A 23413-nucleotide genomic window follows, 5' to 3' on the forward strand; every position below is an offset into this window, starting at 1 on the left:
CGCGGCAGGAGCAGCATTCCGCGGGGCATAACTTCAGCTGGCCCCGAGCTCACGAGGAGCGGAGACGGGTCACGACGCCATGTGTGCGGCCTACCAACCACACCCACCACCTATTTATTTATGTCTACCTCACAGGCTTTTTGCTCGTGCCGTCGAGCTTTCATTGCTACGCGCGCGAGCGCGCGCGTCGTGAACAATCGAACGGGGCCCCGCGGCCCCGCGTCCGCGAAAAGTCCCCCATCGAGCGGCGAACAAATCGCGCGACCGCGCGCCGGGCCCGATCGGAAAATCTACCACCTGCGTGCCCCGCAGTCGCGTCGTACGGTACCTAACTTCGTATCTTCGATTGCGGCACGTGGAATCGCCGGCCGGCGCGAGAGATGATTCCCGGATGCGGTGCGTATGCAAATGCGCGCGCTTTAGGGGATCCGCCCGGCCATGGCGGATTCCGAGAGTTAAATAATAGGTGTATTAACTAACAGCAATCGCGAATAACAGCCGCTCTCTCGCCGCGGCGCGGCGCGTCCAGAGACGGCCGGGGAGGTCGGACTGCGACTTGAGAGCCGTTGGGGTGATAAATAAACGCGACCGTTCTTTCTCTCTCTCTCTCTCTCTCTCTCTCTCTCTCTCTCTCTCTCTCTCTCTCTCTCTCTCTCTCTCCCCCTCCCTCCCTCTTACGATTCATTCGCCCTGATGAGCGCAGCTTTCTACGTTATCTCGATATTATTCGCCGGTGCTTTGTCTTTGTTCCTACGCTGAGAAAAACATCCGAAATATCCGATCGAATACCCGGTGTGTTTGATCGGATAACAAAATTAACAATCGGATATTTTTGATATTTTTCTCCGTGTAATTTCACTGCCACTTCACGGGCAATTTATTGAGATTATGTAAGACCGCAGAGTATGCGAGATGAGCAAGCGTCGGTCAATAAGTACGGCACATTAAGAATAATTGGGCAAGTGGAACTTGCATTGTTCATAATGTCGCGTTTGGATGCATTCCTTACAAGGAACAAGTAAAGTGATAATTGGATAGTGATAAATTGTGAATGAACGCCAACTCAAGTTTCCAGCCGGGCATCTCCATATTCTCGGCGAGCGCTCATCGGTCATTCGTTAAAACAGGAAACGACTCACGGGTGTAAAAAATGATGTTGCGCGCGCCTGAAGATTGATGCGTTACCTCGGCACTTTACTGCTACTTAATCTTTATGCTTAATTTCAATAAGCAATTACGTAGCTTACGTAACCGTAGATGAAATATATAAGATAAACAAAGACCGGACTGTTTGACGAGTTCATAGAGAGTTTTACAAGAAATTCAAGGCCGATAATCCCATAGTGAAATACAACATATCCTTTTTCGTTTCTTATGATTTTCTGTCATTGAAAAGAGACGATCAATATACACACTGCTGAGTAAAATCATGTCTTAAAAATGTCGTCTTTGACTCTTTGCGAAAATAATTGGAATAAACAGAACTTTCCTTTTGTACGTAACATCTTTTTCTATCGGCACATTCACGGATCGTCATATTTTTGATTATTCGGATAAATATCCTTGTAAGAAATCCTTGTAAGAAGTCAGTATGTACAAATTGACGGAAGCGGTCGGAAATACATAATTCATGAAACGATAGTTGGATAATGACGAGTTGTGAACGCCAACCTAAATTTCGATTCCGGCATCTCGCTCTTCTCGTTAAGGCCGTCCGTTAAAACAGGAAATCTCACATGTATGACAAATTATTTTACGCACCTGGAGATATATATATCGCTGTCCGCACCTCGGAATCCTGTTTCCTCCGTTCTGGCTTCCCGATCCAGAATCCTGCCGCCGGCATTCCGGATACTCACTCGTGGCACTGACACTCGCGTACGTACGATTCGACCGGGAAAGCACGTGTTTAACCCTTTAACGCTACTACTGGTAACCATAGTTACCAGGAACGCATTTAAGAATCTATAACTTAGTCAAAAATGGAGATACTTTCGTTTTCTTTGCACCACTGTAAAGGTGAATTCTTCTTCTAAAAAATGATATGTAGATTTGTTTAGTCTGTTTTTAGCTGAGTTTCAATGATAACATGTTTTGTCAAATTCCAAGTAGGCATAATTAGCATTGTTACTGACATCTAGAAGTGCACTATAAATGAATATTGGATATGAAGATTGGTACCTGTTATAATTTTATACATTTGGAAGCTTTCTCAGATGCAAAATGTGAAATTAAAAGAATACAGGAATTCAAAATGACGGATCCAATATGGTGGACACGAAAATCAAGAAATCAACCTTCGTTTTCGTGAAACCTGTGTGGTGACTTACAGTTTTTTATGTGGCGAAAAATGAAGGGACGATTGACTATCTAAATGGTGATCTATAAGATATTCTCTTGAAATAGCAAGCTTGACGCTCTGAATGATAAACTTCACTCACAAATATACGTAGTAAAGTCTCAGCTCAAAAATGTCAAGCTGACTATCAGAGTTATATCGTATAGATTACCCTTCATTTTTCTCTATATAGGTTGCTCATTTCGTATATGTTTTTAGGATCCAAGTCATATTTACCAATAAACAAAAAACGAACGACAAAAAAAAAGAACCAATATAAAATTCTGATATTTTTTTTGGTTATCACTACTTATAGTCTCAGTTCAAAGAAACTCAAATTTTATTCTTAAAACACTTATAAAAAAGTCGGGCGTTAAAGGGTTAATAGACGCGAGTAAGCTCGACTTCTACAGTCTAATACGCGCAAGCTTCGACGATGACACGCAAAGCTTTCGTACGGATCAGGTCAAATCGGACAAAAGATTCCTCTACCTACTTTTACGAGCAACGTGTAAAATCTCGAGTCGCTAATCAAGAAAGATTTATGAACTCGCGCGATCCGTTAAGCGAGCTCCGACGGCGACGCTTGGAAAAGCACCATATTGCGCAACAAGACACGAGAGTAAAATTTAATAAATGTTAGTTAACGAAAATTGCTGTATAACCGTGCGCACAATCATTTACAAAAATCCTCTTCGATTAATAACTCGCGAATTATACTTAATAACTTCGCGCTTGCTCGCGAAACGGCAGAGAGATCTATCCTTCACAGTTTGATCTAATCTACACACACACACATGAGAGCCTTGTGCGTGTTATCACCGTACACACCCTGTGTAAAATTTCAATCACCCGACACGGGAGTGATAAACTAACGCGTCCCGATACACGTGCGTGTCGCTCGCCGGCCCGGAACGAAATGGAAACATTTGGAGAAATATGATTTATTTATCGCGGGACACGCGCGAGCGAGTTTGACCTTCAAGGTCTTAAAGGTCCCGAATATGTTGATAGCGTTGATTGTTTGGACTCGTCGAGCGCTACTGAGCGGTGTTGCGGCCGTTTTTGCCGATTGTTTTGATACCCTCGCGTGTCGCGTAGTGTTTTGTCCTCCGTGGAGGATCTCGCGGGTTCCTGCGGGTACTCGATCGGGTCCTCGTTGATCGACACGCATTTCTGCGTTTTAATATCTCTGTACGAGTGTGTATCGCACGCTAACGTGTAGAATGCCACGATGGAGCAGCAGGGAGCGGAATGCTGGATCGGGAAACCAGAACCAGGGTGGACGCAAGACGCCGAGGCGCGGGCAACGATAAGTCATGTATCTCGAGACGCGTGAAATCATTTATTACGCGCGATGTTTCCGCTTTTAACGGACCTTTAACGAATTTACCGGCAACAGGAGGATACTTTGAGGTGAAATAGTCCGTCTTATCGTATGACAGATGATTTATACAAAGTTCCACAAGAGAGTTTCCGCGGTCATTCGTCAATCTGTGCAAGCGGAATCAAAATGTCATCAATCCGTATATATACAGACAGAGTGAAAATATTAATACGGAATAAAACGTCGATGCGAGCAGAATGTCGCAGACGGATAAAACGGAGCACGCGAAAAATTCTCACGACGGGTGAGGCCCCGGCGTAATCTTACGCGGTTTCAGATCATCAACAAATGGCCTCGGCGAGCCGCAACACGGCGCAGATATATTCCCGCTCGCGCGGCTTCCGCGTTTGCACGGCCGCTCTTTGTATCTCGCGAAACGGCCTTATCAGACGGCATCGTCCTCACGATCCTGCCGGCGCGGCCTGCCGTATCCGCGGGCAGGATACGGCGGACGACGCGCGCTGCATTTTTCAGTCCCGCCCGCAAGGACACGCGGCGCGCGTTTGACGAGCGGGCTAAAAGTGTAACTTCAATTCGCTCTCATAGAGATGCAAATCAGGCACGTTAAGGAGATTCTCGGTATATTGAGAAATTGAATTAAAGTTCAGCGATGCGTCGCGTCACGGGCCGCTGATTAAATGTTCCATACGCGATAACGCGAGTTAGTCAAGAAGCAATTATTGAGCGTTAGTGGCAGCCTCGGTGGCAGCAGAGAGAGAGAGAGAGAGAGAGAGAGAGAGAGAGAGAGAAAGAGGGGGGAGACAGTCCGTGCGATAATAGCAAAAATTATGCGCGAAGCGTGCAAATAGCAGCCGGCTAAAATGTTGACAAAAACGCACCGTATCTCGGTGTGCAAGTTACCGTTTCCGACTGTCGATTTCCGGTGCGCTCGTTGCAGCCCGAGATTATGCGCATGTATACGTATGTGTGTGTGTGTGTGTGTGTGTGTGTGTGCGCGTGCATGTGTGTATTCGCGACCGCGAATATGAATTTCCCGTCGTCGTGGCGATATATTTAACGGGCCTGTTAAACGTAAATCTGGTGCTCGATGAGCGGCAAACGTATTTAGAAAGCACGCAGAATCGGTGCGCGCGTATGTCGATTTCCAACGTGCCAAAAATAATCGGATTTATCGCGCTCGCTTTAATTCGACGTCGCTATTTATCATCGGACGCGCGCGTTCTGCATCACGTAGCGCGCGCGCGCGCGCGCGCGCGTTACCGATACGCGCGCGATAATTCCCCAACGATATAATATCGCGAGGCAGGCTATCGCCTCCGCGAAAAACGCGGTTGCGATTTCGTCATAACGCATCGCGCGCGCGCGCGACTTCCGCGATATCTCTCTTCTTTTCTTTCATTTCACCGCGAGTCGCCAAGAGATTAATTCACGAGGAAGAAGCAAGAGGGAGGGGGGAGAGACGGTGACTCTAAACGACGGTGGCTTCATTATCGCCCACCCCGACATTTTCTCGGGCCTCTACCGTTATTTAAAACGGTACCCGCTGTACAAATACAGCACGCCCGATGATTCGCCGCGCGCGCGCGCGCGCGCATTAGAGTCCGCGCGACCGCTAATAAACTCGCATTCCGGCACTTTGTATCTGAAATAGCAACGTTCGCCGAGTTGCAACACCATAATCCCAACCAGACCAGAAAATCAGGAGCATCCCTACCTCGGCTTTCGGCTGCTCTTCGTTAAAAAATAACGACGTCGCGGCCGCTCATAAAGCCCGGACGCAGTAAAGATACAGCATTTCGTCGGCTCGCTGTGTTCGTCTATTAAGTCTCGAGATAAAACCCTATTTAACGCTCTTCCGTAAAGCGATCTTTTTATTTGCCGCGAAATTGCAGATTTTACCGGGAACTATCGCGCGAGCGAGCGAGCGAGCGAGCCGCCGCGCCCGTGTATCGGCGACGCGATAAGCGCGATAAGCGAGAGGAAACCTCTCGGAGATGAATCTCTACATTTCCACAAAGCCGGGAGGAACGCGACGAGACGCGAGACAGATTAACCGTCGCTTTCAGCGCAATCAGCGGCCCGCGTATCGCCGTTCATACGTCTCGTCTGTCGTATTACACCGCGGTGGCCTCCTCTCTGTCCCCCACCCCCTGCCCCCCCGCCGCCCTCCGTTCGCGCTGGCCGCGCAGCTCGCGCTCGCGCTCGCGCGTGTAGTCCCCGGAGCAGAACAAACTTCTGCCCCCGCTGGCAGAAATCAGCAGCCGCCTCCGGCGGCGAAGCGCGCGGTCGCGCGACCGTCTGCATTTTTCTCCATCCGCCGGCATCCCCCGCGATTAATTCGCGCTCGGCAGCGTCTTTATATCGCGGTGCGCGATCGCGTCGGAGGAGGCGGCGTGCGCGCGCTCGCTCGCTCGCGCGCGCACGCGGTGCGCTTTTTAAATAACTATAATGAGGGCAATTATCCTGTGCGCCGGCAAGCAGAGTGTGACGAGTCGTTGTTACATATTGCGGCACGGAAGATGATCGCTCGGATGGTGGATGGAGGAGGAGGAGGAGGAGGAGGAGGAGGAGGAGGAGGAGGAGGAGGAGGAGGAGGAGAAGGAGGAGGCTGAGGGGCAGGCAGAGCGGGGGCGGAGGAGGAAGTGAAGGCGAAGGAGAAAGAGGAGGCAGCGCGTGGCAAGCGGACCCTCTCTCGCTCCTCCGCCTCATCTACCTACGGAGGCACCTCCGCGCCACCTCCGCCGCCCAGGCCGGCGGGAGACTTTAACTACTTTCTTATTCGCTCGTTTCAGCCCGGCCTCACGGGGCCCCCGGGCACATAATGCCTCCGAGCAAGCTCCTTACGCATGCTGAACGCTAACCTGCCCCCTGCTCGCCACCCCCTGTTCGGCCCGGCCGCCCCTTCTTCTTTTGCCGCCTCCTCCGGGCCTCCCCCCGGCCCCCGCAGCCCGTCGCGCACTTCTCCTCCCCGGAAGACCGTAGCCCCGGGAGGAACTGCGGGTCAGAGACTGCGAGGCATATTCGACGCAGACTCGTGGCTCGTGCCTAGATCCATTGGCGTCCGACTCCGGCGAGCGCGACGCCGCGCCGCGCCGCCGGGAATTACGCGTAGCGTGACGGCGGCAAGGAGGCGCGCGCGCGCGGCTCGGGCTCTGTTTCTTGTTCTCTCTGGCCCTCTTCGTCGCGGAGGAGGACAAGAAGACGGGCCCGAAAGTAACCGGAGGAAAAGCGACGGGGAATCGCAGGCGCGCGCGCGCGTGCGATCTTTTTCATGAGATCTCGAAACAGAGGCGGCAAAGTTCAGCCACCCGGAATCGTGTCTAATTAGGGAGCCCGAGAGCTCGGGGCGGAATCGCGGCGCGTTATCGCGCGGAGTAACGTAGGCGCGAGCGCGAGCGGAATTCATCAGGAGTATCGCGACGGTAAATTGCGTAGCTCGGGAAAAACGAGTGATTTATCGGCGATCGCTCGGCGCGCAGCACGGCACATGCAGAGCCTCGAGTGGCTCGTGCCTAGATGCATTGGCGCCTGCATCCGGTGAAGACGACGACGACGATGGCGGCGGCGACGTCGCCGAGAAATCGGGCGAGCGTCGTGCGCGCGCCCGACGTTGCGCCACGCGCGCGCACATCGCGCGATCACGACGCGTTTGTGATTGCGTGCCTAACAATGGGAAGAAAACAATTCTTTTTCCCTACGATTGCGCGATCGCCGCGCGCGCGCGCTCGCGACGCGGCGCGAAGGCCGGCCTGATCTCGCTGTCGGGATATTAACGTCGCGGTGACAACACGCGCGGGTCACGCGATATCACACAGCGTGGACCTCGAGGATCGACAGTCGCGTCGATGAAGAGGAGACGGAGAGAAGAAATTTCTCGCATCGGCCGCTCGCGCGCGACTCCCGCCTCTCGGCGAGAGGGGCACGCGCGCGCGATAAAAAGCGTTCTCGCGCGAACTTTATTTGGCCGACGCCGATGCGTTGATATAACGAGAAACGTGGCGGCTGTTGCGCCGGAGCGAAGTAGCCTCGCTTATGGTCCGCTGGTGCCCGAGGAGCATAACAGCTCGCGGAGCATAACGCCACGAGCCATCATATCCTCCTTCCAGAGAGGCTCTCCGGAGGTGTTCCTCCTCCCGTCATCCTCCCCCTCTTCCTTCGCCTCGTCCGACGCCACGCCACGGCGGGGGCCTCTTCGTTCCGCCGAGCCGACGCAACGCCGACGCACGCACACGCCGTGCGTGCGTGCATGCGTGCGTGCGCGCGTGTACCTGACACCGGAGCAGCTCGCAAAGGATACACCGAAATCCGCGGCGCTATCGAAATGTCGCCCATTTCCCCGGCGAAGCCGCGCGCGCCGCGCCGTCGACGCGACGCAAATTGCGGAATGCTGAAATCGCGTGATGATCGTTTCCTGATACACCCTCGAGTGTATGCGTGCGGCCGCGGCCGCGTGTGCGCCGTACATACGCACGCACGCACGCACGCACGCACATCGGCGCGGTAACGGCGGCTTCCGCGAACTAGATCGCCCGAACAGATATTAGGAGCGCGTCTGCCCCGCTCCTGCCATTGCGGCAAGTGCTGGTCATTGTCCACCGGCGGCCACAGGAAGTCGACGACGACCGGCCCCGCGCGGGTGCGCACGGGGCGCGGAGGAGGAACACGCGCGCGCGCGCGCGCGGCAGAGAGGAAGAGAGAGAGAGATTTTTCGGTAGGATAATCGCGGAGAAACTACGGCCCCGGCCCCGGCCCCGGCCGCGCAGATTATCGCGCTCGCGATGATGATAACGCGGGGTACGGCACTCGACGTTGCGAGGGGATTCGACTTTGAAATTCAGAGATGCGCCGACTATGCGAATTCGAGTCGAGTCCGAAGCCAAAGTATTCGAAGATTTCGAATCGCGGAGATTTAAGCACACATCGGACCCCGCGAACAGGGAGGCTCGGGATCAAGCAGGATATCGACTCCTGCTCGAGGCGGATTTTCGCAATTCTTCGAGGGAATCGATTGACGCAAAATTTAGTAATCGGGAAGGGCTCTAACGGAGTGCTGATATTAATAATGATAATTCAGGATAGTTCTCGACATGAGAGCCACCGTGTTGCGAATCCGAATCAAAATGCTCACAACGTCACATTATTATTATTCTCCCGCACCCAAAAAGAAAGTATTCCTCTCTCGATAAAGCGATTAAAGTGAACCGTTCATCTAAAATTTATTAGATATTATTCTAACTGTTCCTCTTCTTTCAAGAGGATTTCCTCTTACATCAATTAATTTTCCCTCTCGTATGAAGAGGAATATGTTAATTTGAATGTCGGCTTCTTTTGTTCAGTCATGCTCTACCTCCAGACATGAACGAAAAAATAACCATATGGGTCTGAATATTTAAAACGCTTTTTAAAAAAAAAAAGGTATGTACTGTAACATATAACGAAGATAATTTACTCATATTTGGTCAAATACAGTTTATCTATTGCAAGAAGTTGAATAATATATTCTTTCTTTTAACTACTAACTTAATGTTTCATACAATTGGTTATGAAGAGCATCTTTGTAGCTATGAAGTCCATAACAAAACTGAGTGGAAATTTATTTCTTATGATTATTATTCGTGCCTACTTGTAGAACTGCAGCCAGAAATATATATATATATATATATCATTTTTCGCTATACATTATAATAATTTTCTTCAAATTAACTAGTATAACCAGTAAGAATAAAGTACGATAAGAATAAATAATAATCCTCTTAAAAAAAGATTAAATAATCTGTGTATAAGAAGAAACTTATATTCAATAATCAATTAAAATCAACAAGATTGCATTATATATATATATAACGTATAAATCCCTCCAACTTTAAGAATAAAGTGTTTATAATATTTCCTCTTAATCTTAGAGGAATCCTCTTGAGGCTTTGATATAAGAATAAAATCCTCTAAAATTTAGATGATTCCGCTTGTTCTGAAATTACTTTTTTTTGGGTGCGTAGCTCAAAATTACTCGCAGCAACATCCAACGACTGACTGCTGTGAGCCATGTTGTCAATGTTAGAGGACGAGCTTCGACGATTCGACGGTTTCGCGAGGGCCGCGAGAGCCGGACTGGAATTCGCCGGAAAGCACGGAAATTGTTCTCCGGAATGACCGGCAGGTTCTGCCCCGCGGTGATCGGCGCGGAATTGTATCTCGCAGCGTGCGTTTCGCTCGTGCCGTTCTCCGGAGTTAAACGCGATGACGCTTTAACAAACAGGAAACCGCGGTCGCGATGCGCCGCGCAGGATAAGCTAGTTGGATTAATTAACGATATACCGAAGCCGATCGTATCGCGGGCGTCGGCGGTGACTCGATGATGATTCTGTGAAATGGAAGCTATCTGGGCGCGCTAACGTCGTGCCTGTTGCTTTCGCTTAATAAGGACTCCTCGGCGACGGACGATCCGAGGGCGCGCGAGCGCGAGTCACCCTTTTAAAATTCGAACGAAATCTCGGCGATTGTAATTACGATCGGCTGGGACTACGCGTTCTACGTGGCTCGGGGGTGGAGACTCGGATGAGGAGATGAAAGATTGTAGCGCCGGCGATGATAATAATAACCGACGGCAAAACGCTGTCGCGCGCGCGCGATACGAGCGGACAAAAGTGCGAATGGAATCGTTCCGCGATTGCGCTGCGAATTCTCTCGCCAAGTAAATGAGCAGCAACCTTCGATTGCGGCGGCGGCGGCGGCCGGCAGTGCCGGGAAAGAGAAAAAACAGTTTGGTATTTGCAGCTATAAACTTCAGCGCAGCTGAAGAATCATTTCCGCAGCAAGTGTTGTGTTCTTTTCAAGTGTTGGAATAACAAGAAGGTTGACGCCAAGTTGAGGCCAAAATTAGGCCTCATTAATTAATCATTTTAGTGACAGGAACTATTTCCGCATCTCGGCGCAAAAGTATTCAGTCTTCTTCGTCTTACATTTCGCTGATTTCGACCAGTGAAGGTAAGATTTCGCTGAAGAAAAATCAAAGTGTGCAAATTCGTCACGCACGGAAGAAATGCTGTAATGCCATCATCATGTTACAAGATTATTTCTTTTCACGATATTTTACTGAACTTACATTATATAATTGATATTAAATGGTACGAATTAGCACGGAAACACGGTTAAAAGATCAAACACGCAAGAGACATTTCCAAACAAATGTAATCTCAGTCGTATCTCCGTGTAGTCCAAGGTGGGAACAGTCACATCGCGATTTTTCCACAACATTTTCTCCACCGCAACAGAATGAACTTGCCGCGTTCACGCGAACAGAATTAAGCGCGGCCTCCACGACGTTGTCTGCGTTTGCAAACTGCGTCAAGCGTGGAAATAGTCGCCGACATTGACCGATCCTTTCGGCGAAAGTTTATCGACTGTTTATGGTCTACTTATGAGTGCACCGCCGCTTGCAAGTGCAGGTCTGCTGGTTTTGAAAGAACTTGTAAACTAGTTGCGACAAGTTAGAGCGAAAAACAAACGTGCTTTCTTTCGCGCTCTGACGTTGTTGCAACGGTGTGTGCCATTTGAGAAGTTCTTCCTCCACAGCCAACGCACCTCTCGAGAGTTGTCTCGCGGCCGAGAGCTCCCCTAATTTTTCCTAGCGCGACTTTTCACGCCGCTTCTCGTTATTCACGCCGGACATGACAGACGACGACTCGCCCCGCGTACGAACGCGGCTATCAGCTTTTTCCAGCGCGTTCGCCGTGGCGTTGCGACAAATAATCATCGTTCATCGCCGGCAGGAAGTCGATGAGGAGCTCGGCCACGGAGAGATTTTCGGCACGATAATCGTAGGGAAACTCCGGACGTCCATTGTGACAATGGCCTCCCGACGGCGGCGGCGCGATAATTACGCCGGTAATAATGTGGTAAACAGAAAGAAGCGCCGGGACTGTCTTCATCCTGGTATTAACTGCCAGATACGATCTGACGCTGACCAGTGGAATAAGTGAACGCGAACGTTGCGACGCGATGGATCTCGCAAGAGAGGAGGCGCGGGTGGCGCAATCGCCAATCGAAATTGTATGATCCAATTATCGCGCGTGACGTCGGGATCGTCGCGACGTGCCTCCGCATCTCCCTTGTCCCGCGCCGCGGACAAAGAAGCGCCGATGTCGCGCTGCTGTCCCCTCCCTCCCTCCCTCCCGTCCCGCTGAGGGACACGCACCCGGCGAGATCCGTCTGATCTAGATTCGGAAACAATCCGTTTCCTGCTTTTTCCCGCCGGCTTTCCTCGCAGAAGACGAAGAGGCGGACGACGACGTCCGGGCTGAGGACGACGAGGGAGGGCAGAAGTAAGTGAATGAGCGAGTGGATCTCGAGTGGAAATTGGAAGGAGAAGGATCGTCAGGGCGGCACCTGACCGGAAAGCGTCACAGTCGGCGCATTCAGCCTCGTTCTCTCCTTTCCCTTCTGCTATCCTCGCCTCCTCGCCCGCCGACCTCTTCCCTTCCCCCTCGGCTTCTCCGTCTCTCCTCCACGAAAAAGGGTTGCGCGTTGTTGTTTCCGCCGAGTCGCAGGCGGGAGCCCTTCCTCGTCGACGGCGGAGCTCGGAATTATATCCTCGCGGCAGACTCTGACGACACCGACCAATATCGAATCGACTTGATCGTACAAATCTCTCTCTCCCCCCCCTCTCTCTCTCTCTCTCTCTCTCTCTCTCTGTCTCTCCCCCTTTTCCCCTCCTCTCTGGTGATTTCGCCGAGACGAGAGCAGCGCGGATATCCGATCCCGCCGAGAAGATTGCGCGCGATTCGCAAAAACGGACGCGCCGCGTTGCGGCGGCAGTTGCGATATCGCGTTTATCACGGGAGAGAACCGCGAGAGAGGAGAGCGCACAATACCCGCGGAATTATATACATCGATACGCAGCGCAACGCAATAATGTCTATGCGAACGCACGGTGGACGTTAAAGGTGGGCTCGCGCGAGGGCCAGAACGAGCGAGCCAGCGAGTGAGAGAGAGTGAGAGAGAGAGAGAGAGAGAGAGAGAGAGAGAGAGAGAGAGAGAGAGAGAGAGAGAGAGGGCGAAGAGAGAAAAAACATGCGTGCGCGAGCGAGAGAAAGAGAAAGAGGGGAAGAGAGAGGACGAGTAGGTAAGGACACATAATAGCAGGATGTTACAACGCCCGTGTCCGGTACATAAGTATCTGGTTTCATAAATGAAAGTGTCTTCATTCATAGATACATATTTCCATACAATTGCGGCTATTGGCTCGTATCTTATGATATCGCCGTTATGTGCGCGGAGCGGCGTATTACATATGTACATAGCGCCATTATATACAAATCCCGGGAGTAATGCGGCGCTACTGCTGCATTAATGATAAAGTTGTTTAGATATCGCGATATTGGAATCGCCTGGACGCACTTCTCCGCACGCTGTTCGCCGCGAGAACGCAGGAGCGCGCGCAGGACTCGAGGCTCAGGATATGCGAGCGGGATGTATCGCGCGTGTCGCGATACAATAGCGCACAGCAGATGTCGTAAGTAGATATCATAAAGGAACGTCGCGATAGATGTGCGAATTTGAATTTACGTACCGTCGCCGCGCGGAGAAGCGCGGCCTTTGTCCGAGTGAGCGCGACGAGCGAATCGAACGCGCTCGAGAGAGAGAGAGAGAGAGAGAGAGAGAGAGAGAGAAACGGAGTTTCTGATTGTTGCGAAATTCGGTTTCGGTACTTCGATCGACTTCGAGCCCGAAATTGATTCTCTTCACCGTGTAGATGAGGATGTATGTTACTACGCCAGCTGTACGCCGCAAATGTACGTCTATGTGTTCTGCAGAGAGGAAAGAGAAGAGAACAAAGGGACCAAAGGACCACAACGGAACGACCTATATTTAGAGGACGAAGGGACGAAATGTTTTACGCGTCCCCGTAGTTAATATAAATCGCGCACGACGTCGGACGCGCCCTTTACGTAGGAAGCCATCCTTCCTAGCATCCACACAGTCCACACAGGAAATCTCAGACGCACCCACCGAAACAGCCCGCCCCCTCGCTCGGAGTCGATTTAATGTTTCGTTTCCTCTACCGACGATAAGGGGCTACAATTTTATAGAAGCGCCAGCAGCCCCGCGCGCGCACCGAGCACACTTGAAAAAACACAAGCGGTTACGCTCGCGAGCGACTCGTAATTAGAGCCCGACCAGCAGAGGGCCACCACCCTGGCTGGAGGAAGTGTTATGGAACAGGTGGGGTGAGAAGGCATCGGAAGGTACGAATTACGCACGGACGAGGACGAGGATCGTAAAGGCGAGGCTATAAATAGATTTTGTCCGCGGTCGAGACACACCGCGTGAATCTCATTTCGTGCGCTTCTTTTCCATTTCCCTACCTCTTTCTCCTCTTATTCTTGTTTCACGTGAAAGTCAGGTCCACGACACACACGCAGGTAGGAAAACGCAAGTAGTGAGCAAACTGACCGAGTGTGATTGGTCGACTTGCTCGTTTAAGCTCAAGTCTCACAGCTCGCATTTTTATGTGTGTCTGCGTGTGTGTCACTTGGGCTTTGAGTGTGTACGTTCGTCTCGAGTACGTCGAGGTCTCTCGAAAATCTCAGCGCGGAAGGTCCCGGGTAAAAGCTCGAACCGCATGAAAATTTCATTCGGCAAAGTACCGTCGCCTCGTCAGCCCGCGGTCCCTCGAAGAAACGAGATCGCGATGAGAAAAAGTCGAGCAGCCTCGAGGAAGAAACGCATATTCGGGCAGAAAGTTTCGCTCACATTTCAAGAAATATTTTATTCCCCCGCGACGAGCGACAAAGGGAGGAAGGGAGGGAGGGAGGGAGGGAAGGAGAGAGAGAGAGAGGCTATAGACGTCAGCACGGCGAATCTGCCTGCGGTGGTTGGCAGGAGGGTGGATAATGCGCGGGCACGATAGTAAATTTTATAAAATAATACTCTCCCGCGCGCGCGGCTGCATATTCATTTTTCCGGAGGGACTTCCCTACGAACAGCTCCCAGCGTGGGGGAGGAAGAGGAGGAAGAGGAGGGTTGCTCGCCACTGGCCGGCCTGTGCCGCGTACATATGTATGAGCTTCTGCTGGACGCGGCGGTCATGCCTCGACGAATCCGGGGCTTTCTGCCCTTTATTTTTGCCAGCAGCGCGCCCTTTCCTCCCGCGAATAAACAAGACCGGGGTCGAAAAAGTACAACGAGGGAGAGAGAGAGAGAGAGAGAGAGAGAGAGAGAGAGAGAGAGAGAGAGAGAGAGAGAGAGAGAGAGAGAGAGAGAGAGAGAGAGAGAAAGGAAAGCCGGATGATTAGCGCTCCCCGTCTTCCTTCCGAGTGCAAGCTGCATAACGATTCGCAGCTTCTGATTAGCCGACGAGGAGAAGGAGGAGGAGGGGGAGGAGGTCGCGTAACGCTCGGCGCGCAGGTGTGCGAAGAAATCGTCTCTTCCACGTGTAACAAATGTCACTCGCGCTCGCGGGGCATGCGAACGACTCGGAAGAAGCGTCGCGGCGTTGCGAGAAGACGCAATTGCTCGAAGAAACTACAATCGGAGAGAGGAGGCAGGTTTACTTTCACCCGCGCTGGTGCCACGATTATATCGTTTCACCGTAGGCCGAGGTTTTCGCCAAGTAACGCGAGGGGAGCGGGCGACGGAGGGAGGTGGCTCTCTCGGCCTCCGAGGTTCGTTGGAAACTCGCCCGCTCGCGTGAAACTCTCGCAGGCGATTTCGGAAAATCGGCTCAAACTCGCCGGCCTCGTCGTGCGCGGAATTATCCGGCCGCCATTTTCTTCGTCGTTAACAACGTCTCTCGACGGGGCTTTTCCTCCGCACGTACGAACCAAGGAAAGCAACGCGCCGTTCCTTCGCTCGCTCGCTCGCTCGCTCACTTGCATTAAAGAGCAATTAGCCGCGGCTCGCGAGCACGCTGATGCCCGGAAGTGATAGAAGCGGGCCGCGCGTGCCACCCTTGCCTCTTCTTCGTATGCGTGGCTTTGTACACATGCTCAGACTTACCTCGGTAACGCGTCTTGCTCGCTCGCGAGCTCGCCTGACTCGAAGCAGTCCAGGTCGCTATAAGGACTTCCCTCTTCCTCGGCTCGTAAGATCCGCGCCGCCGTTGTTACCGCGTCTCTCGTCTTCTTCATCGATCAAGAGTCTCTCCTTCTCTCTTTCTCTCTCTCTCTCTCTCTCTCTCTCTCTCGCTCCTTCCTTCTCTCTTTGCTTCCTAAAGCACAGACAAAGAAGAAATTGTCAGAATTGTAATTTCCCGCTGGTACAGGGAACAACAGGTAACATGACGCGACGCGGTGATTTCACGACGAGATTGAAATATACAGCAAAGAGTGGAGAAGAGAGAAAAAAGAAATAGAACCAAGGACTCTTACGTACGTCTGATCTCTCCTTGCCTCTTCGCTCGCGCTCGCGTCTTTTTCTCCCCTTTCTTCCGTTTCGTTCTCCCCTCGCGGTGTATTCGAGCTCCCGCTCGCTCAATTACCGTCGCAGATAATCATTATCGCGGAAACTGTATCGCCGGGCCTCATTGCCCCAATCCTTAATTAACCGCCGGCCAGACGGTAATTGGTACGAACCGGTGTCGGACAGCCGATACATCGGCGAGAACGAGGCGTACGTGGGCAGTAACGTTCATCCTCGGTGGCTGCGCTAACACCGTCCAGCATGCTGCAAAATTCATTCGACATTAATTTAACGTCGTACAATTAATTTGCGTTGCGCGAATGGCTTACGCGTCGCGGCCGTCCGATTACGTTAATATCTTGTTTGCCGACGCGCTGCTTCTCGCGAAAGCGAGTACCTCCCGTGAGAAAATGAAATCGGACTATGGCGGTTACAAAAATATAAAATATCTGTCGGAATTGGCATAACGCACGCACGCGCGCGCTTATATATTTACGGCTAACAGCAAGGCGAGAATATAATCGAGTTGCATCGCAACGCGGATAAAAATGGAAACGCCTGTATACACACACACACACACACACCCACTCCTGTTACCTCACTTCGGCATTTCTTCGTTCGGTACATGCGAAGGCATGAATTGAAAATCGCAACGTACGTGCGCGTGCGTGCATGCGTGCGCGCAAACACGCACACGGTACGTACGGTTAATTGTAATTTATGCTCGGTCGGCTTGGAAGCTTTACATCACGCGCACGGCAATTTCATTTATACACGGAACTGTTCTGTTCGTTTCGTTGTTTCTCGCCTCGAATTCATCCTGGAAAATAACCCGTTTAATTAATCGCCGGCTTAGTCGAGACGACGAGTCCACCGTGTTACCCGCGCGTCCCGTTGCAATCCGTGTCCGTGTCTTTCCCGAGCGCGAGCCGCGAAAGAGAGACAAACAGAGAGAGAGGGAGAAAGAGAGAGAGAGAGAGAGTATAGCAGCAATTGCGAGGTAGGCCGCAACCGGGCTTTGTCTTCGCAACGGCACCGAATCGACGAGGAAAAAAAAACGGTCGATCGAACTACGTCGGGATACCTCTGGACGCGCGGAGAGAGGTATATATATATATATATATATATATTTGTGTGTATGTGTGTGTGTGTGTGTGTGTGTGTGTGTGCGCGTGCCTCCTCTCTCGGGGAAAAGACCAGCGATTATTGAGCGGGCAAAGATAAAAGGTCGGTTCGCCTGCCCCATAAAGTAAAGTGAAGTGTACGCGGCTTCACTTTATGCTGATCGATTTGTGGTGATTTTATATCTTCGCCTGTCCATAGTTCTATACCGGCGGCGGGAGATGCCGCGGTTCAAACGGGCCGCGATACTTTATATCTGCGGTATAAACGCGAAATTGAGCTTTACATATTCCGGGCAGAAGGAGCCGAAGAGGCGCTCGAAGCGCGCTACTCGCAAGAAATTTCTTTGTGCCGTCCACAGTCGACAGTCGTCTCGGTCGGAACGCTCGCAGGATCAATATCCGCGTGCGTTTCGCGATACAGGGAGGAAGGACAACTCAACAATTATTTATCGTCGACGCGTAAGATAAATTTACACCTCCGACATTTCACGAGGAACGACAGAGCACGGCTCGTCGTTGCGATTGCAATCCAGTTGATATGTATATCCTGTAGACATTCGTATAGTCTTTGTCTCGGATATGAATGATCAAAGGGCTCGTACGTAGAAACACAGTATAGATTTATTAAAATTTTTTATCGCCTATAAATATCATTACATTTGATTTTTTCTGCTTATACCATTACAACACGTACCATAGGAATATTTCTTATAAATCTTTCCTTAGCCGTATATAGTTGTCTCTGGAAAATAAATGTACATTACGTCGAAATATATATCTCTCCTCACCTTGGCATGTTGATACATTTAACGTTTTAACGTAGCTGAGGATTGCAAGATAACGTTCAAGACTTACATTACCTCTGTTGCACATATAGTCGGTTCTTTATGAAATATAAATCTTTACCGCACCGTTAACATCTAAGAGATCAAGACACGTGCAAGCATATCTCGGATTGTTGAGGACGCAAGTATTATTTAAGAAATCTATATATCGCGTTGATGCGCGTACAAACTATGAGACGTGTCTCAGATAGGACACTTGGACTCGGAAGAACCTTCCTGATCCGTGGAAATATCCTCCGCTGCCAGAGCGAGAACTTCCTCGCAAACGCGCTTGTACACCCACGCGTCGCCCTTCAACCTCTTTCGACGAATACCAACTAATGGTTTGTCGTTCGAACCAGTTTCCAAGAGGCAGACCTCGAGTTCGAAGGAACAGGAATTCTGCGAGCAAATCGATTTCGACGAGTCCTTTTTATCTTCCGAGAAGGACTCCTCAGTTTCGCCTTGCAAGATGAACCTACAAAAAGACGTCAGCCTCGTCGATAACACGGCTGTGGAAAACGAATTGTTCAACAATAAACATTATAGTTACCCTTTCTGACGGCACATTATACCCTTCCGCCGAAGAGCTCTTCGTAATTTCGAGAGAACGTATTTTGGGCAACTGCTGCATGTCGAAGACACATTGGAAAGGCCCTTCGAAGAAGATAGAATCGAATTTATCAGATGTGCGATTTCTAACGATGAAATCTTAATACACAACCATCCAATTTGAGTGTGCAATCGTACCTTCCCCGACAGTATGCTCGGTTCGTCGGTATCTGTATTTTCATTCTTCACTCGCCTCTTCGGTGTAAGGACGCATCTCACCCGGTTCAATCCTCGTTCTAAACCCATCATAACTTTTCTCGCACTGCCCGGTGTAGACACTTGAGTACTCCTACAAAAACATGTTTTTTACATCAGATATCTACACATCGTATATCTTCTCTCTTTCAGAAAAAGAATACACGACGCCTCTTCCGGTTCGCGTTGTTCACTCAAAAAATTACCTGGCTTCCGGTGTTGCGGATTGCGTCGGAGTATTACCCAATCTATCCTTTTCGGTCGGCCTTTTCGCTGGGACAACAAAATCACAAAGGTAAAATCTGTCAGGCATTCAACTTGAATATGTTATTCATATATTATATCAACAAGCATAACTAGAGAGAGCATTATAAGGAGATATATATGTACATACTATATCTAAAATAAAAGAATATTTTATACTACGCTAGACACAGGGAGGATTTGAATGTGGTGGAGAGCTTGAGGAATGTTGGAATCTTCCGAGGAGTTTCGGATGAGAATTCTTGTACACTGGTGATTCTTAAGTTCAAATTGCGTTTGTTAGCAAGTCGTTGCTCTTCTCCAGGTAATTATCCGCTTTTCGCGAGGCTACCGTAATTTATCGCACTCGCAAACTTTCATTAAAGTTTCTAATTAGGTGGTGTTAGACGCTAACACCACCTAATTAGAAGTAAAGTTTAGAAAATACAACTACGAGGCTAATTGTAACCGCGGCGCAATACAATAAATAGTTGTATGTAAAATGCGCGTTTACAAGTAGTATCAAAAACTGGCGCGAAGTGAAAACTTCCGCTGCCAAAGTACGTCAAAAAATGGTCGGTCAAAACATAAAAGTTGCAATAATCTAGAAGCCAAAATAGGATGAAAAAAATATTCTCTGAGAATTCAAAAGGTGTTTAAAAAAGAATTCAAAAAGGTGTTTAAAGTTTACAAGGAGAAATGAGACATTATTATAAATACTTTATTATAACAATGAAGAGATTCTTTCTTAGTTAGTAAATGTGATATTAAAGAGATTAATATATTATTAATATGATAAAAGTATAGAATGCTTACCAGGCGATGATACATCGTCAGGTTCTCTACTTCGTAATCTTTTTCGTGTTGGTACACAAGGTTCTGTGAAATTACTCTCAGCTTTATCTGGTTTAGGTAAAACGTTATATGTAACATCAATTACCGGAGATCTCTTGTTGTTTATTTTGTTTCTTGGAGAATGGTCAAGTTTAGTTATAAAATTATTCACTCCCACTTCACGTTTTGGAACATTCGTGCTATTCTATAATTCAAAATGATAAAAATGTACAACTGAACATATTGATTTCATTATGATTAAAGAAGTAATTATACTAACCACTTCAGTCTTAAAATATGATCTCGTTATAGACGTTATTTTTAATGAAAGTCCACGCAGTTTCCTGTCAAGTAATAATAAATATGTAGCTGTTTTATAATCAGTTCTATCGCTCTTGACGAGCCGCTTCCATATGTCTATACTGTGCTCACCGCAAATAGCGGACATAGTACTTAATACTTCATCATCTTTTTCAAACTAAACACATATAAAAAAAAATTAATTTCAGGATATGTTCAAGTATACGCGTGGATAACAAAAAATGCTTACATTTGTTCTATGGACAAATGATACAGGTTTTAGAGAATTTGATGTAATCCATGGATGATTACATAATTCGTGAATAGTAATCCTATTCGCTGGATTGATTTGTAGCATCTTCCTGATTAGCATTTTACTGTTGTTAGACAACCAATATGGTTCTTCGTATTTGCCATTCTAAAATATAATCTCATTAGTGATTTATATATTCATATAATATGCAGCTGGCAACTGATAAAGCTCACAAGTATCTTTTTATACAAAGTCTCCAGGTTATTGTCATCAAAGGGCAAGAAGCCACACAACAAAGCATAAAGAAGGACTCCCATGCTCCAAATGTCTACTTCTGAGCCTACCAAGTTATATGTATTAGACATAAAATTATAACAAAATATAAGAAATATTTGGAAGAAGCTTACGCACCTAAATATCTTTTTCCCATTATAAGTTCTGGGGCAGCATAGGTAGGAGAACCGCAAGAAGTGTACAAATGTGACTGCATTCCAGTCTTGGGTTTCGCACATAGTCCAAAGTCAATTAGTTTTAAATTTTCTTCTTTATCCAGCAAGACATTCTCCTGTTGAGAAAAAAAAGGAAAAGTAATCTAACTCCAACGGCAGGCAAGTATCACTCGACAATAAATATACTTACTGGCTTCAGATCCCTATGAGCATATCCCAAACTGTGCATATAAGCCACAGCAGAAACTATCTGACGGAAAAACTTGCGAGAGTCAGTTTCCGATAATCTGTTTTTCTCCACTGCGACGAAAGAAGCATGTCTCTCAGTAAAATTTTAAATTCCCAAAAATACAAATTTAGACCATTATTTAAAGTATTACCTATATGATCAAATAATTCTCCTCCAGAGCAATATTCTATTACCATGAAATAATGACTTTCTGTCTCAATGACCTGATACAGCCTGCAGATATGTTGATGTAACAATGTCTTGAGCGCTTCTACTTCTAGCTTCACCCTTGGTAGATCATCCTGAAATGGATATAACCATAACGTGCGTTTTATGCTGATGTGGGGACGACAAGATGAAAGGTTTATTCCAGTTGGATAACGGAAATAGTTTTATCGCTTGTAATTCTACTTACACCTAATGCTGTCTTGTCCATAATCTTAATGGCAACTTTCTCGCCGGTAGCAACGTGAGTGGCCAGTTTAACTTTAGCGAAACCGCCGCTACCGATCGTCTTTTCCACATCGTATAGTCCCTTAAGGGCGGCATGTCGTACCATCGTGAAACTCCACGCAAACAACAGAAATCATAAATACGAGAAATGTCCGAGATCTCGGCTTGACCACCGGATCAACTTTTAAAGCGCAGTATTCTAACGTAAACAATTTTGACAGCCAATCAACACTGCGCTCACTGACAGCGCCCGCTTTCGTTATTGCCAGTGATACCAATCTGAAGCGTAGCTGTATCGTCGTCAAATATGTAACTACGTCGATAATATTACCGACGAGATATTAATCAAAGTTGTCAGCTTTAGGCACAGACGAGGCCTCGCGTTCCGTTACCGGAAGAAATCCGCAGAGTCGGAAAATGTATTAACGCATTACCGACCGTTTTAAACATTATAATAAATGTATGTATTGAACATTATATAAAACGTATGGAAACATAAAGTGCAATATATATTTTTTGATTTATTATTAACCATATTTTTCCTCACAAATACACACACACACACACACACACACATACACATCTACGATAGATAATATTATGTGTTTCAGCAATGAATTATTTTTTCTTTATTTTATTTATTTTTATTCCAAACGTCAACCATTTTATATTCAACCGAAATTCGCAAATAAGCGCGCAAAAATAGCAAATAAGGTGCAATCGTCTATTATAATTTGTATTACACTACACGTACCTTACTTTTCCCACTGCAGGTCAAAAACGTGAGACGCAGTGATTCAAACATCAAACTGCAACAACAACAATACGATTATTCAATCGACGCTCCCAACACGGAACGCATTTCTGACGATCAGGAGTGTCGAAGTCCCGACGATTTCGCGTATAAGATTCTTCGACATATTGACACCGGAACGGCTAGCGATTTGAACTTCGAGCCGCCATTACGTGACGGACATGCAGTATCCTGTTCGACACTCCCGACAAACTGTTCCGCGAGATATTTGCTTTCGATGGCTCATAGACATTGCCACAGCAAATGCACAAAACTTACCTTCGATATTCCCGACGATAATCCACTTCCAAGACCTGCGATGAGCCGAAATCGCGAGAAATACGAAGCAGCTTCCTGAACCTGTACTGCCGTGCCGTGATCCGTTGACTGAACTGACGATAGCTGCAGATCGCGGATGCAAATTGCGATTCTCGAAGCGGCTCGATCGATGCGTCTGTGATGGCTCAGTTAGCCTGCCAATCGGAATGTCGCGTTTACATTTAAAAAGAACGCAGTAGAAATGCGCAAAGATTACTTGAGATAATCGAGATATCGATTATGTATACATACAGGTGAGGAAAAAGTGTCGGACCGGTAAAATATCTCGAAAACCAAGCGTTTTAGAAAAAAATATTTCGAACAAAAGTTGTACTATTTCAAGGGGGACATAAAACAACTATATCATTTTGTTTACAAATGGCACCATTTTCGAGATATTCACTGATCATTACTTTTCTTAAACTAGAAACCCCAATTTTTTATTACACCGTCTTTTTCTACCAATTTATTTAAACAACTTTTGTCTGAAACATTTTTTTATTTGCCTAATATCTTCTGAGATATTTAAGGAAAACTTGACAACTTTTTCAATATTTAACTTGCTAACTATTTGTCGAAAGAAAAAGTGGTACTTGACTTTTTTGTTCTATTCAATCTGAAGAATATGTTGTTACAACAGCACCCTGACTTTTAGTAACTTACTGACTTTTGGAAATTTCAAAATCATCAAATTAACAAAA

General features: G+C 48.1%; 1 protein-coding gene and 1 long non-coding RNA gene across 3 annotated transcripts; one reads left to right on the forward strand and one right to left on the reverse strand.

Annotated features, from left to right (window-relative positions):
• Nucleotides 1–17832: 17832 nt before the first annotated feature.
• Nucleotides 17833–22786, reverse strand: LOC105186998 (maternal embryonic leucine zipper kinase). 2 transcript variants are annotated; one of them, XM_011147556.3, is made up of 14 exons: nt 22674–22786; nt 22356–22410; nt 21564–21714; nt 21300–21450; nt 21110–21219; nt 20882–21035; nt 20704–20810; nt 20468–20635; nt 20198–20395; nt 19900–20122; nt 19047–19113; nt 18784–18934; nt 18587–18690; nt 18238–18511 (listed from the first exon to the last, which is right to left on the reverse strand). In XM_011147556.3, exons 3-14 carry the CDS (start codon nt 21705–21707, stop codon nt 18238–18240), a joined length of 1851 nt encoding a protein of 616 aa, XP_011145858.1. In that variant the 5' UTR covers nt 21708–21714; nt 22356–22410; nt 22674–22786. The 2 variants fall into 2 exon arrangements, with proteins under 2 accessions (XP_011145857.1, XP_011145858.1); XM_011147555.3 differs by lacking the exons at nt 22356–22410; nt 22674–22786 and having other exon boundaries at nt 17833–18511; nt 21564–21707.
• LOC112588118 (uncharacterized) lies at nt 19071–20809 on the forward strand. The gene is made up of 3 exons (XR_003112567.1): nt 19071–19135; nt 19272–19408; nt 20724–20809. It is a non-coding gene; the product is annotated as an uncharacterized LOC112588118 (long non-coding RNA).
• Nucleotides 22787–23413: the final 627 nt, after the last annotated feature.

The sequence above is a fragment of the Harpegnathos saltator genome, unplaced genomic scaffold, assembly GCF_003227715.2.
Source record: "Harpegnathos saltator strain DR-91 unplaced genomic scaffold, Hsal_v8.6 scaffold156, whole genome shotgun sequence".
Lineage (NCBI taxonomy): Eukaryota > Metazoa > Arthropoda > Insecta > Hymenoptera > Formicidae > Harpegnathos > Harpegnathos saltator.

Excerpts from the sequence above, each read along its gene's own strand:
- LOC105186998 (XM_011147555.3), bottom strand. The coding sequence starts at position 21,707 with ATGGTACGACATGCCGCCCTTAAGGGACTATACGATGTGGAAAAGACG. Across the intron at positions 20,811-20,881 it reads AATGGGAAAAAGATATTTAG|GCTCAGAAGTAGACATTTGG; the intron begins GTGCGTAAGCTT and ends ATAACTTGGTAG. Across the intron at positions 20,636-20,703 it reads CTTTGTATAAAAAGATACTT|AATGGCAAATACGAAGAACC; the intron begins GTGAGCTTTATC and ends ATTATATTTTAG.